The 16,296-nt window shown below is 39.3% G+C and overlaps 1 protein-coding gene across 1 annotated transcript in view; it reads left to right on the forward strand.

The window, feature by feature from the left end:
• The first annotated feature begins 2,033 nt into the window (after positions 1-2,033).
• The window catches only part of itga5 (integrin, alpha 5 (fibronectin receptor, alpha polypeptide)), a 70,619-nt gene continuing 56,356 nt past the window's right edge, over positions 2,034-16,296 (forward strand). Inside the window, exon 1 of the mRNA XM_053643547.1 lies at positions 2,034-2,224. Coding sequence (XP_053499522.1) covers positions 2,034-2,224 — 191 coding nt within the window. The remainder of the gene's footprint in view (positions 2,225-16,296) is intronic.

A 16,296-nucleotide genomic window follows, 5' to 3' on the forward strand; every position in this document is an offset into this window, starting at 1 on the left:
CCATTTATACTCACCTAATCACTTATTGATCAATAAAATATCTAGATATTTATATGAACAATAAATATGTTTATTTAAAAAAGGACAAATATACAAAAAAAAAAAAGACTACATCTGACACTATGGTTTGCCTTTCTAACTAGTTTTACTAACAAAAGAGACACATTAATAATATAAATTATTTGTCTTTTTATTTTCAAGTCTGCTTCAGTAACTGGCGCAAACCCAAGGAACCTGAAAAGAGCGAGAGAGAGAAGAGGGAGAAGCTAGTGGGGTATGACATATCCACAAAATACATGTTGATACAACGTGAACATTATAAAAAAGAAAGGAAACATGAAAACGAGTAATGTGTCTGTAAGTCTGTCTATTGTCATTGTTCATTGTTACAATTTAAATACAATTACAATTGTTGAAATAGTTTTAATTATGCTAATTAATTATTTTGTACATAGTTTTTAGAGCAAAGATCAGGGTTGCATGTTTTTGTTCTTTTTGAAGGGGCTGCAAGAACAAATAAAGAACAAATTGTTTGAATGGTTGCTTGTGTTCATGAAGATTATTTAAAGTATATTTCGCAACACCCAGTGACAGGAAAAATAGAATACGTCATGTGATCAGTTAATCAAACAGACTGTCAATCAGATCAATCAGTGATTCTTTAGCATTTTTTTTTTTTTTTTTTATAAAATGAACTAGTCAACATGTTACCCAGCCAACATCAGCAGTTAAGTCTAGTTAGCTATGACCAGCCTGACCAACAGTGACCAGCTAAGACCAGCCTGACCACCAACACTGTCTAGCTAAGACCAGCCTGACCAACACTGCCCAGCTAAGACCAGCCTCACCAACAGTGACCAGCTAAGACCAGCCTGACTACCAACACTGACCAGCTAAGACCAGCCTGACCACCAACACTGACCAGCTAAGACCAGCCTGACCAACAGTGACCAGCTAAGACCAGCCTGACCAGCTACAAAAAAAGTGGCCAAAACATCTCTAAAACCAGCCTGCTCTACCAGCTATGACCAAGCTGGGAGGCCAGCCAAGACCAGCCAACCAGCCTAGGCTGGTTTTAGCTGTTTTTTTTTCAGCAGGATGGGGCTGAGGTCAGGGCTCTGTGCAGCCCCCTCGCGTTTTCCCCACACCAACCTTGTCTTCATGGATCTCACTTTATGCACAGGGACACTGCTGGAACAGGTTTGGGTTAGGCCCCATAATTTCAGTGAAGCTAGACTATTGTGTGCTTCCACCTTTGTAGCAACAGTCTGGGGAAAGCCCAAATATGGTGTGCTGTTCAGGTGTCCACATACTTTTGGCCATATTGTGTAGATGCTTTCAGAGCATCTAGCAGCTTTTGAATGGAGTATTTAACAGTAATCTGCCAAAAACTCACCATTTGAGTCTAACATTATTTTTTTTTCTTTTTATTTGTTGGTGTGATTGACCACTCTTCCCACATTTCTCTGGAGATCCCGGATGCTCCACCTTTGACCTAATACACAATAAAATCTGTTGTTGTTTTTTTTTTTTTTTTGTGTGCTGCTACTGTTCTTTTTTTAGGTTTGCATTTAGGGTTAAAATTTCGAAATCAAAAGCAACAAATTCAAATCAAAGAAAAACCACTGAGTATATTAAGTATATTTATTAAGTACACTAAAGAAAAGACTGTTATTTAATGTGACGTGTATATAACTAAAATACACGAATGCTTCCGCCAGGCTTCCTCCATCAGCACATCCTACCCACTTGTAGCTCCGCCCACACGCAGCACATCACCACGCCCCCAATATGATCACAATTAAGAGAGAAAGGACCGGAGGAAGCAGACGGTAGAGAACCACAGTGGACCGAAAGTACGAGAAACTCAGATTCTACTTTAAGGGTCGCGTTGAACAACGTGTGAAAGGATATGAGATTTGTATAGGTTCTTGTAGTTGTACCAGCTGAGTAGGACGCCATTTGACCCGCCACCTTTGTTGAGAAGAAACGGACGAGTTTTCTTCGTTAGGTGGACTGACACCTCGAGTATCATGGGTTCCACAGAGCACCGCTCAACCCCGGAGGAAACTTTACTCCATATGTGCTGCTCACTCTTCATCGCGTACCTTCTCCCCTGGACCGGCGCGTTCAACTTAGACATAGAGAACCCGTCGGTATACACCGGACCCGCGGGCAGCTATTTTGGTTATTCTGTGGACTTTTATATGGCACAGTCGACCCGGTAAGTTTACTTTTCAGTTCAGTTTCTTCAGGTCACTTTTGTTTTAGTTTAATGCTTGTTAATGAGAACTTCATATTGATAACGTTTAGTATATAAGCTATACATCCATTAAAGCATGTATGTGTGTGTGTGTGTGTGTGTGTGTGTGTGTGTGTGTGTATGTATGTATGTATGTATGTATGTATATATATATATATATATATATATATATATGTGTGTGTGTATAATGTATAATTGTAAATTCAGTTTTGTAAATTCAATAATGTAAATTCAGTTCTCACCGTCCTAATCTTTGAAACGTCTGCAAAAATAAAATAGTTTACAAATGCCAGAACTTGACTAAACTGTGTGTGGGAGCCTCAGTGATCAGACCTCAGAGAGGGTATATATATCCTACACCACAGAAGAGTCCCCAATTGTTGTTTTGAATCCAAACTCAATATGTGAAAAGCCATATAGATGAAAGCCTGCCTTCACAGCTGGAGACGAGCAGTCTCTTAAAACTTTCCTGCACTGTTTGTTCAGGATGATACACAACACTGAATTGTGCATAGGCAGACCTTTTAAAAAACAACCCCGTTATTTCTGCCTGCCTAATAACGGCATATGTCAGTGTTTCAAGCCATATTTAGTACATGGAAAGGGGGAAGGTTTGACGTCAACGGCAGGAAAAATGATTCAGCTCTTGAGAAGGGAATTCGGAGTGCTTTGGTAATTGCCCCTGATTGTACTTACTTATTCATACTGAAGGAGAATATTGCCCACATTTCCACAAAAAGGCCTTGGATAAAGGATGGAGACACACATATTACTTGGAACTTCTTGTGTGTAAATGATAACTCGCACACGTCTCATTTCGATGTGGAATCTGATTTTTTAGAAGTGTTCTATCATACAGCTCAGTCACTGTCCTCCCTTGCAGGACAGACTGGGATGCCTTGGCGCCAGTGTGACTCATTGTTATAATGAGTAAGACCCCAAGCTCAGATCAGATTTTAATACGTCATGTTTTCTTTGGGTTTTTCCTATGAGACTCGGTGACACATTGCCTAGACATTTGCAATAACCGTTTGTCCTGTGAACTGGCTGTCGGTTTAGAATACAAAGTGAAGGTTATATGATGTAAATCTCCTTTTTTTTATTTTTTTTGTGGACCTCTGCTAATGTCATTTTACATGGGTTTTAAAACCCCTCACCCAACTCCTATATTTCAGGCCATGCAACCCCCACCCACACTCTCTCACTCTCATGAGCTATGAAATCACAGAAAGTAGCAGCTGCTCTCACTACCATTACTTCATCCCAACTATAAATTTTCAAAGGGCATTGTGCGCAAAAACAAACGTTTTCACCGGGGTTCACAAGAATATTCCATGTAACAGTTTTTTTTTTTTTTGTACATATGTTTGAAGCCTGTTTTCCAGACAGAAAGAATGATTGAATCTAGTCCACCGTATTCTATTCAATCACATCTTTGTCATATTTCTCATACATTTTTACACCGATGACAAACATTTCAGTGAAGTTGAGTGGATTAAACACTTTTTAGTTTTAAAATTTATTTTATTTTCATGTGTGAATCTGCTTCTGTGTGAACGGAGTTGTTTTTTTTTTGTGCCCGTGGCTTTTGGGACTCTTCTGTGTTGTGGTTGTTGGGAGTTTTCAAAAATACAGAAAGTTGGAATTGTTCCAATCATCCCTTAGCCAGCTGTTTGAAACCTCTGCCATGCAGAATCAGCTCTAGAATTTCCTAGTACTTTCTATTGCACTCTTTCACAACACTCCTTGCATACAAAGATAGTCCAAAGATACTCCTTTGTGATACAAAGGTACTCCAAAGATACTCCAGATACGCCATACGATACTCCATTTTAGCTGTATGATGCTACCTAACTAATTTTTAATTAAGCAGTGTGGTGACCGCTTAAGAAGACCGCTTGAGGGCAGGGTTCACACATTTGTAAACTTTGCAAACTGCACATTTCGACTCTTTTGTCATAGCAGAGCCTGTCTGTAAGGGTTCTTATGTTTCTGAAGAGTATACTGAATTGCAATGTATCTGCTTATTCTCTAGAGCTAAACATGTTTAGCTGTCTGTGTTGTCAAATATCTATGCTTTAAGGAAGAAATATTGGCTTGTTTAGAAAAAAACACTGGATTCTGAGTACAAATTCGTATCCCTAGTTAAAGGATTAGGGAAAAGTCATTCATTATGTGTAGGAGTAGCACATTCCACTCTGTCTACATAGCATGTAGATAAGGAGGGAGAGCTCTTTAGCAGGAGTAGGTCAGAGATCAGGGTCTAAACATCGTATTAAATTCTCACTGGGGTGGGAAAAGAATATTTTGCAATTGAAATATTTTTCATTTACATTTATTCCTTTAGAAGAAGCCCATTTGTTTGGCAGTAGCAACTTACAAAATGGGCATTGTATCAGAAGGCGCAGAGATAGAAAGTGCTGAGAGTCTTTATTATATCTTTTACATTTAAATAACAAGTGCTCTTTTGTAGCTTGAATCAAGACCATTTGGATCATGCCTAATGAAATGCTTTTTTCATTTGTAACCATGCATTCCTTCCCACTTTCTCCCTATTTATCATTAATTTAGGAGGGGTGTATTTTCCTGCTAATGTACTTGTCAGTCGAAGCAGGATTTCGAGTTTTTTTTTTGTGTGATAATTGCGGTCAAAATACTTGATTTTGCTGCAGCTTTTCAAAAAAAAAAAAAAAAACATTGCGATGCAGCATGCAGTTATTTGTTCTTTTTTTTTGTGGAAAATTATTTGAATTGGCAAAATTGTTCTGCACGGTCTTTTGCAGTGATGTTGGAAAATGAGACCTTTTAGCTGTACTCGTGTGTTGCATGTGAATCAAAGAGGGCGTTGGCTAAATCCACGTTGCGATGATATCACATGATGTGTCTTGGCCCAAATCTGCAGAGGTCATTTTGAAAAATTGTGAAATCCTGGAGGGGTTGACTTCGTTAAATGTGAACGTCACATGTGCGTATTTCATCGTGGATGATTTGGCCCTGACCCATGATACATTATGTAATCTGGTCATTGTCACACTCCTAGATTAAATGAGGAATCAATATTTCTTTAGGGTTCATGGTCAATATGTCCTCACTATACAGAGATGTGTCCCTTTTGTTTGTGTCTATCCTCTTCTACTAGTCTTGCCCAGGTTTGATTTTTAATATTCTGTTTAATATTATTGTTCATGTGTGTATTAAGCTGTTTATTTTCTGAAATTGAAGATCCTTTTGGATAAGGGTGTATGGGCTGCCAAGCTCTTAGCGTTTTAGTGTCTGTAAGTGTTACCTGTTTTAGGAAGCTCAAATTTTCCTTGTGATATTTTTATTTTGTGCACGATTGTACATTAGCATCCTGTGTCCAGTTGGAAGCTGGCTATACTCTGAAGGGAAGTTTTGTGAAAACACAAGAATTTGTTGTTTCAAGGGTTAATAGGGATAAGACTGTTCAGTGGCTGAAGCAATAGAGAGTAGGTTTCCCTGTACTATTGAGAGACTGTTTCACTGTCTGGAACAGCAGGTTTGAATAATGGGCCCCTGTCCTTATGAGTGTACACTCTCTTGTGGTAAAGGACACATGTGCTGAGTCACAGCAGGTCAAATTGGCCTTGTACAGTGCTCAGTCATATTCTTGGGCACAAACCTTGCCTGGTGCTCAGTTGTTCTGAAGCACACTTAGATACATGTTTGTTTGGAATACGTTTTTTTTTTTTTAACCCATTTATTGGAAAAAACAATGATCGTTTTCATTTGAACAGAGTTAAATTGGTTGTAAATGACATTCTAAGGAAACAAACATTTTCTGTATAACCTTGCCTCCTACTTTGCTCCTCAGGAATGTGCCTGGGATTTTTGACATCATGTTTCTACCTAATCACTTATTTGTTTTGATGATTAATAGGTGACCTGAGGTACACTGATCAAATGAAAAAAGCGTCGTAATTAAGCTTCACACGGCACTGAAATCTCGATTTGTAGGTGTCGTGCTGAGGTGCATATATCCTTTGGCAGGAAATGCTTTTGTGATTACATTAAATTCTGAAAGTGACGTGTTTCAGATCAACAGAAACGGCTCCACAATGTAGTATGTGATATAAATTGTTCTGACAAGGTTAAAATGGGGTAATTGTAATGTTTTAATTATTTTAAAAGCATTTTTTTCATACCCTATGTTGGAACCTGAACATGCTTAACCTGGTCATGGTTTCAGGAATCCCTTTAGCTTTAATGTCATTTTCTTCTGTTCTGCAATAATCCATGACTGTATATAGGGCTGGGCGATAAAACGGTATCGGTATTTACAGACGGTACACCTTTATCGGTAACGATAGGAAAAATGTTCGGTATAACGCTCGATAAAATGTAAACAGACATGAAGTTTGGTTGCATGAACAACCCTCAAGCGTGCGCCGTCCCTGGATCATAAACAGCCTATCATCTGCCTTGATAAAGGAGTGTGCTACGTGTGACAAGTAAACAGCCAATAATAAGTTGCGTATCTGTGGGGTTCGTTGCGTCATCACCATGTAACATCAGAACACACGCGAAAATGAGTGCAGTGCCTGTCGAGGAGATATTGAAAAAGGTCACCTCAGCTCGCCGGTGTGGCAGTTTTTCTGGTTTCTTTTCGTCTGACCAACATCAGAACACCTTTTTGTGTGTGTGTGTGTGTGTGTGTGTGTGTGTGTGTGTGTGAGAGAGCTTTGCAAAAAAAAAAAACGTCCCAGCCAAGTACGGAGTAACAAGCTGCGAGAGACTTGTAGTGCACACGCGCTCCACACATGTGCGACTCTGAACAGCGGGCAAGGAAGAAATGTGACATTTTGCCGCTTTTTGTGTTTTCTGTTTAAAATGTTGGCTCTGGGGAGGACAGCGAGTGTCCTCAGAGTAGGAGCTTGAGTCGTCAGATGCGGCCCTCAGCACAGCGTTATCCGGAAGTAAGCGTTAAAGTGGAAGTTTTATACGAAGCTAGGCTAACTGTGCTAACAGGCTGAGCACAAACCAGAGCACCAGGAGTCACATTCTGCGTTATAATGCAGCGATGATCTCCCTTAAAGTTTGCCTTTTACATTGCACACATTTTGTAACATTTTATTTATTAAGTTCAAGAGTTTCTTTAACACTTATTTGTTTAATCTTCATATAAGATATAAGAGAAGATATTTGTTTAAATTCTGTTTTGTTTTTGACTGCTAAAATTATTTGTTGTTTGCCTTAAAGCGTCATGAAACACTAAACTATATTTTCTGAGATTTTAACAGAGGTGTTCGTGTCACACATCATAAAAGACAATCTTAGCATCCGTTAATTATAATTGTAGTAGAAAGCTGGTTAATTTGAAACTTTTCCCCGCTATTTTCATCTTCCGGGTTTAAAATCTTGTCACATGTCACAGGCGGTGACGTGGCAATGTACTACAGTACGTCGAGGACGTGTCGGTGTCTCATAATTATTCATGAGACTGCGTGTTCTTACCCTATGAGAAGATGCTGTCTCTTAATTATTCATGACAGCACGTGGTGCTCTCCTACTCATGTAGTAGATGAGCGAGGCGTTCAAATGAGTTTGTTTCAGTGGTGTAAGAGTTCGTGTGTGTTTTCTCGGGAGAGAGAATTGGAGAAAGGTGGACTTCAGACTTGCTCATGAAAGCAGTTTGCGTCTACATAATGATGTGGTACTCAGTCCCGAGGACTTTTCCATCCCTTCAAATGAGGTATGTGTCACATTTTTAAACAAGATGGTTTTACTTGCATTTTGAGCTAATTAAACTGCTTAAAGCTCAACGGGGACCGACGGGCCATTGATTGCAAAACTATGCAACAAGAGTCCATGTAGAAGGGAAGAGCCTTCGCCTTTTTATTCGTGAAAAGCACGAGCATATTGGCTATCTACCATTCCGACACTTCCATCCGTGCTGCCTCCGGTTTTTTGTTTTCCTCCATAGTCACGCCAGTGGTTCAAATAGACAGGGCAGAGGACTTCATTTAGCCCTGTGGATTCAGGAGAGAAGACCTCTACCTCATCAAAGCTCTGCATACTGCTGGCACTGCAAACTTTGTCCCAATCCATCTTTATTGGGAGTGTTCTGAAGGTTCGCCCCCTCTTCCTCCCCTGCCTTTTCCTTCCCCCTCCCTTCTTCACACAGCCATCCACGCCCATTTAAGTTGCATTTTCCCAAAACATTTAGTAAAATGGGTAAATTAAAATACAGTTGTTAAAATCAAACTTTTTTTTTCCTAGTGGTCTTTGTTTAAAAAAAAAAAAAAAATCAATAATTATCGATACTGAATGATATGAAACATTATATCGTGATACATTTTGTAGCTGTAGCGCCCAGCCCTAACTGTATATATATATCTTTTCACAGTGGAAACAAAGCCAGCTGTTTAAGCAAGCTATGCAGTTCTCCAGTGCCAGTTTCCCAGTAGTAACTGCTTTCATCATCTTTTGGCCAGTGATTTCTGGACAGCAGCGTAGCTGCTCGGGATAGCAAATGGGGTTCTGGTAGGCCATTCAGACAGGGCTTAAAAAGTGGCTAGAGCAGCATCTGATATTTTTTTTTTTTTTAGCTGAATCTATTGTAATTGCATGGCTGTTGTCTGAATAAAGCATTGGGTAATATTGAGATGCACTGCCATCTTATTGTACTTTTGGGATTCAGAATTCAGGATCCACACTTAAATAACTGGATGAATGACTTGGGATGTGTCTTCTGCCTTATTTTAAATATCCATAAGAGTTAACGAAGGGAAATGTATTCACTAGAGGGGGAAAATTAAGCTTTCGTTATGCGGCATAGTTAAGTATCATTTCCCGCTGGAATTAAATGTCTGTCGCGGCACTCATGCTTGTGCTTGATAGACATTATATAGAGAAATAATGAACGTAAATACTGAATGGAAAAGCTTTATTGAATATCGGAATGTCAGCTCAGTATTTCAGCCTGTAGCCCTGCTGTAGCAGAGTAGGCTGTGGTGCCAGTTAAAATTCAAACCTTGTGAATGTTGTATCTAACAAATTTAGAAGTAAAACATCTCATTGGATTAACAGATGTTATGTGATCACAGCGGTAATGCATGTTTATAATAATCAGATGGTCAGTAGAGATATTTCTGCCAGTGAATTAAAATATATAAAATGTAATGCTCTGTGTGAGAGCTCATACTGTTATACAGTAAGTAACATGGAACCATAGCTAATGGAGCCAAGCTGGTAACTGCTTTGTCCCGGTCATGGTGAATCCCTGTCCTGGAAACTCTGGGCATGAGTAGGGGTTACAGCTTGAAAGAGATCCCAGTCCCTTGCAGGGTACCATGCATGCACACATTCACACCTAAGGGCAATTTACTTAGCCAGTGGGGATGAATGAAGAGGAACATGAAAACGTGTGAAACCCACTTAATTTTCCCCCTCTAGTGAATTCAATTTCCTTTCGTTAACTCTTATGGATATTTAAAATAAGGCAGAAGACACATCCCAAGTCATCCATACAGTTATTTAAGTGTGGCTTCTGAATCCAAAAAGTACAATAAGATGGCAGTGCACCTTAATATTACCCAATGCTTTATTCAGACTCCAGCCAGGCAATTACAGTAGAGATTCAGCAAAAAATCAGAGGATTCTTTGGCCAGTTTTTAAGCCCTGTCTGCTCAGTGGACCTGAACACCGTTTGCTCTATGCTGCTGCCCAGAAACATGTGAAACTCAGACCTGAACTGGGGACTCTGGAGTTGGTAACAGTGCTTTGCCACAGTGCTGCCCATTCCATAATTAGCTGCAGATGAGATCATTTTCTTAGGATGCTATGACCTCAACAATATCTGTTTGGTGTTAGATAACATATAACAAATCAGAATTTGCTGTCTTTTTTTCTTCTTCTCCATTTCATAGACTTGTATCATATACATCGTTAATAATTATAATTATTGTGATTTTAAAGCATATGACCAAAATGTTTAGTTAAAAATTCATAGTCGTGCCATAAGAAGCCTGTTTGTGTACATTTCAGGAATGACTGAGAGACGACTGCCTAAATGATAGCAAGAAATGGCTACAGGCTCAGAAATCAAATTACGTTCAAATTAACGTATCATCATAATGCTATCGTTTGGGCATTCATGTGTGTTTTGCGTGCACGTTTCTAGAAATAGCTTTTTCTATTCACTGCTGTTTCCCCATGAATTTACTTTGAGTATCATTTACACTTTATGGTGTATGTGGAGGCTGGTAACCTTTTTCTAAACATTATATAGTGACTGCTTTTTGCCAGCAGGTTTTGAGTAGTTTATGTGAAAAGTGCTCAAGTGACATAAGGTTCACACCTGGGCAGATGGTGATTGGGTATGGGTTGGGGAGTGTTTCTGGCTGGTTAATTTGGGGGTAAGAACCATTTGGCACTGGGTTTTCTTCCCAGTCTTTAAAAAGGAATGCTAGTGTCATGTCAGCAACTTTTTACCCAGCTTTTAATATGGCAATACCACACTATCATTTCATTTTGGTCTTATTAGCAAAGCCACACATGTGGATGTTTAGTGTTTTAGCTATAAACACTTTTCCGCCCGACTCTTGCTGCTGGCAGTTTTTAAAGCGTTCTGCTTGTGTTCGGGTGACTGGTGTTGAGACGTTTGTTTTCTGCGAAAGCGCTGGTGGTGTTTTCCTCACTTGTCGTCGAATTGTTCATGTTTTTCAACTAGTGTTGTCACGATACTGGAATTTCTAACTTGAATACAATACCTTGAACAATATAAATATTTGATCCCCATTATTGATAGCAGAGGGAAAAATTGGCACAACGTTTTGTTGAAAAGAGATCGTCACACATTCAAAAGGCAAATGTGCAACTAAAAAAAACAGTGCAATCATATGTATTTTCAAGTAAAAATGAGTGTCTTTCATCTTGCCATCTTACTAACAACATAACAAAACGTTATTCAACCAGCGTGAATGAGACGAGTGACGAGAAGACAGCACTGTGAGTGAGAGGAGGCGGGGCTATGTGGGCGTTGTTGACGGAGATGAGAGAGAGCAAGAAAGCGCAGCTGGTATCAGTGTATCGATACTGCGGAAAATGAATATCGAAACCGTTTAAAATATTCAGAATCGTTGTTTATTGAAAAAATCTATATTTTTGACAGTAGTCTCAACATTATTCAACAAGTGTCTCATTTATACTATATGGTTAAAGGTTTGTGGACACCTAGCCAAATCACACCCATGTGTTTTAAAAAAAAAAATATTTTTATTTGAAAAATTTTTTTTTTTTTTAAACATTTCCCGACACATTTTATAATTTTTAAAATCTTATCTAAACAGAGATGAGCATAATCTCTGATTGGCACTCCAAAATGGTCTGCAGTCAAAGTTTAAAAGTTGGTTATGATATTACTGTCGTGATTAAGTCCTCGAAGAGTGGACCACGGAGTTTGCATGTTCTCCCCGTGCTGCGGGGGTTTCCTCCGGGTATTCCGGTTTCCTCCCCCAGTCCAAAGACATGCATGGTAGGCTGATTGGTGCGTCTAAAGTGTCTGTAGTGTATGAATGGGTGTGTGAGTGTGTATGTGATTGTGCCCTGTGATGGATTGACACCCTGTCCAGGGTGGACCCCGCCTTGTCCCCGATGCTCCCTGGGATAGGCTCCAGGTTCCCCGTGACCCTGAAAAGGATAAAGCGGTAGAAGATGGATGGATGGATGGAAGAGTGGACCACTTAAGTAGGCTGCCAAAGTATTTAGAAGTCATTATTTTAATATATTAAGCCATTACCTTTCTGTATTTACTATACCTTATAGCTTCAATGCTTACACAAAGCTGTACTCTAAATATAAAGCAACTTAAATCAACAGTCATTGGTTCAGCCATGCAAACAAATCCATTTGTATGTTATTGTGTTTTTTTGCAACTTCTGTGAAGCATTTTTTTGCTCTAAAAGGACTGGCATTCCTTGACCCTAAACAATCAAGCTGTTATTACTATGCTAACATTAGCCTGGTGTTTAAGTTTAACTGGTAGAGAATGCAGTTTAGGCTAGACTGATTCTCAAGCTGATAAAAAGCCATTACATGCTAATTGGTGCTTGTTTGCACTTCTTTGAGATTGCTATCAACTTGTGTGTGTGTGTGTGTGTGTGTGTGTGTGTGTGTGTGTGGGGGAGAGAGATATGCAACACACAACAACTATTTTTGTTGCATTTCCTGTTTTGTTTCTTTAAAAGTGCCTCTAAAAGAGAGCCTCTGTTTCTACAATTTTCCATATACATTATTATGCCTGCTACATGTAGAGGGACATCAGTGTGCAATGGTAGCCAGGGGTCTGTTTCAGAATGAATATTTATGAGTAAGCCAAATAATAAAACTTGAGACAAACATCTGTATTTTTCTTTATTTAAATTCAAGATCAGTAACTTATATTGAACAGCTAAGGAAAAATAGTGTGGACATAAATTCCACTGTGTAATATCATTAAATTAGTATAATTCTGGTATGATTGATGGGCATGGAAGCATGCAAGTAACACGAAATATAAGAAGTTTTGTTGCAATTGCATCTACAGAAGTATAGATGGGTGTTCTTTATACAGTTATCAGCTTTCCTCTGGCAACTTTGTAGCATATTTTACAGGATTTTTTCCCCGTTGTATATTTGAAAGCTTTTTGTATTTTGTTGTTTTCCCCAGACCATTATTCAGTTATAATTAGACATTATTTAGAAAATAAAATACATGGTATTTGTCCAGGCATTTTATAAATACATTTTTGGAATTTCCGTTTGAATTTGATAAGTGAGGAATAATGCATGACAGACTGTGTGGAGATTAGGGTTGCCAGTTTCAAAGTCTGAAAATTTATGGTTATCATACCATGTACATTTGCTTATTTATGGTATGGGGGGTGGAGCAAACGCACAGAGAATCTCACCTGTGCTTCTCTTTTAGTCCTCGACTGCCTGTCAGATTAGTCAGTTTGCTCCACACACACACACACACACACAGTGTGGTGAAAATGTCAGAAAGAAGCAAGGCTGGTATCACCAATCTCCATCCCCCGCCGAAAAAGAAATTAAAATCGGCAACATGGAGATCCCAAAAACAAAAGGGTGGGTTGTCCTCGGGGATGGATATCCAGTTTGTTAAAACAATAAAACCGATCAAGGGATATGTTCCGTTAATAACTTTAATCCCTTAAGGGGAAAAAAAAGTGAATATTTAAACCTCAATCATAAAATGCACCATCGAAATAATTTCTCATATCCCAGTTCCCAGCTACATCTGCGTCGTCTGTCTGTTCGGTAACCTCTGACTTACAAACACACATACCAGCCATGTTTCCATCCAAGCTGTTCCAGTTTGGAATCTCGGAAAATTGGAATTTGGGAATAAAGCACCGTTTCATGTGTTCAAGAGAACAAAATAGTCACTTCGGGTGAAACTGGCTCAAAGTATCAATACAAATGGAAGTTGTTGAAACTGGTGAAGCCACTGTGGCTCTTTGTTCCAATACAATAAATAACTTGTGCTTCAGAGCACGCAGACGAAATGCTGTCACAAACCTCATGTTATCTTGCGATCGGAGGCGGATATTTGGGAAGGGAATCGTGTGAGATAGTTCTGGGAGGTTATTATACCAAATCATTTCGATGATGGACTTTAGCTCAACATTTCAGAATGACAAAAACAACATTTCAGATGCTATGCAACGGGATTGGTCCGCTGGTTAGTGCAGTTATGAGACCCAGCGCACCCCAGTTCCGACAGAAAAACGCATTGCCGTCGCACTGTATAAGTGGGGCACGTGCATTGACTGTCCAATCACATCAGCCAATTATCCAATCACATGATTTGTTGAGGCGCATTGAGAAATTAGGTGTGTTTGACTTCATGTGGCTGACCTTGAAGCAGTGCATGCTGGTTAGAATTTTTGTTCAACTTGAGACTGTGCCAACGCCTTGTCACTGTGGCGAATAGCATCAAAGTACCGCGATGGCGATACGAGAGCAGCCGGCTCCCTCAGCCAGCACAGCTTCTCCAGAGTGGCTGCACGAGCGCTGATCACCGCTATTTCATGATTGGCCAGACTCATCGATGACCAAGACATGGTTTTCATGTTTATTCTGACACCTTCAGTTCCGCTAAGGCTCACAAATCCGTATTTTTATAACAGTAAAAACTTTTTGTGTAATATTATATTGGGTCATGTTTATCAAAATGAAAAAGTCCCCACTTTATTGGTTTTTAAAAAATTCAGGCTTATGTTGAACTTTCTTCTTGTACATACAGGCACTGTATTAACCTAACCTATTCAGTGAAAAGTGTTTCGGGTTGCTACACGTAAAATTCAGACGTCTGTTTATCTGGGAAATATTATATCTTTAATCCACTTCATCTGTGATGAAGAAAGTAAACACCGCGTGAGCGTCATTCCGGGAAGCAGAAAGTGTCTGACTTGACTGCTCTGTTTTCAACTCCTCCCCCGACTGCAAGCAGCAACTCTCGCCGATCGGTTACATCCAGCCACAGCCGAAGTCGAGCACACCTATCCATCCATCTTCTATACCGCTTATCCTTTCCAGGGTCACAGGGAAACCAGGAGCTTATCCCAGGGATCATGGGGCGCAAGGCGGGGTACACCCTGGACAGGGTGCCAGTCGAACACGCCTATTTATTCTGTAAATGTGTTTCCAAAGTTTATGTGCATCTCCTCTTGTCGAGTAAAGAAATTATCCACGTCAATTGAGCACATATGTTTTTATGCGCATTTTGGAGATTTTATTTACATCTGGCATTTCCATCCAGCATTTTTATTTATTTATTTTTTTAAATGCGATATCCCAAAATTCTCACACAAATATGTGGATGAAACATGGTTACTCACCCCAATCTCTCTCTCTCTCTGTGTGTGTGTGTGTGTGCGTGTTAAAGGTACAGACAGTAGAAGTCTGACTGTGACGCACCTACAGTATATGTTCATAATCATAGGACATCATTTTAAAAGCTCACACAGCTGATGTTATATTTCATTTAGTAGTTAATTTTACATGCTATGCTAACACTCAGTATTGTCTGTTTTTGTTTTTTACCAACAAAAATTGTTGCACACAAATCCACAGCAGGTCTTGCTCCTTTTTTTTTCCTCCTAATTTCTTTTGTTCTAATGGGAGATTACTTATTTATTTTATTTATTGCATTTATTTTCGAAAGGGAGAAATATTTTACACACATTTCTGTTAAAAATATTTCAAGTTTCAATTATAAAAATGCATTTGTTCAACCAAAAAAAAATGCCTTCTGTTTTAATTCCTATAAGAGTCATTTTTGATGATGATGATGATGATGATGATGATGATAATAATGGCGTATACTATGAAACCATGGTTATTTTCTAAGATTATCATACCATGAAAATCTCATACCGTTGCAACCGTAGCTGCAATATAAAAAATCATGCACACCAGGGGGGTGTGTTGAGGTTTTGAAATGCTATCTGTACTGGTTGCATTTTGCAGCAGAAATTGAGATTCGTTCGACCAGGTGACATACTTTCCAACCATCAACAGTTCAGTTTCGGTGAACCAGTGCTCAGTGTAGTTTCGGATTCCTGTTCTTGGCTGACGGGCGTTGAACCTGATATGGTCTTCCACAAGGTTGTGCGTTCTGAGATGCTTTTTGCTGAACACGGTTGTCAACAGTGTTTATTTGGCTTACCATAAACTAGTAAGCCAAGTTACGTATGTGTATGAGGTCATGTGCCACTGACTGGGAAACAGCTCATACTTCAGATGATAAACAGACGATATTACCTTTCTAAAATTCACACACTAGACGGTAGAATACATAGTGCATCATGTAAGTGTATACTACGTCATTTGGGACACAACTTTAGTATTTACTCTCTGATGCGTGTTTTCCAGAACAGAAGTAACATAATGAGTAAATGTGCCGCATGCAGACCAACGAATCCATAATGAGATTCGCAGACAACGATTTTCATAATCGATGATTAGTTGTTGCAGCTCTACCATAGACTTCCTGTCAGCTTGAAGTAGGC

The sequence above is a fragment of the Ictalurus furcatus genome, chromosome 15, assembly GCF_023375685.1.
Source record: "Ictalurus furcatus strain D&B chromosome 15, Billie_1.0, whole genome shotgun sequence".
In the NCBI taxonomy this organism is placed as follows: Eukaryota; Metazoa; Chordata; class Actinopteri; order Siluriformes; family Ictaluridae; genus Ictalurus; species Ictalurus furcatus.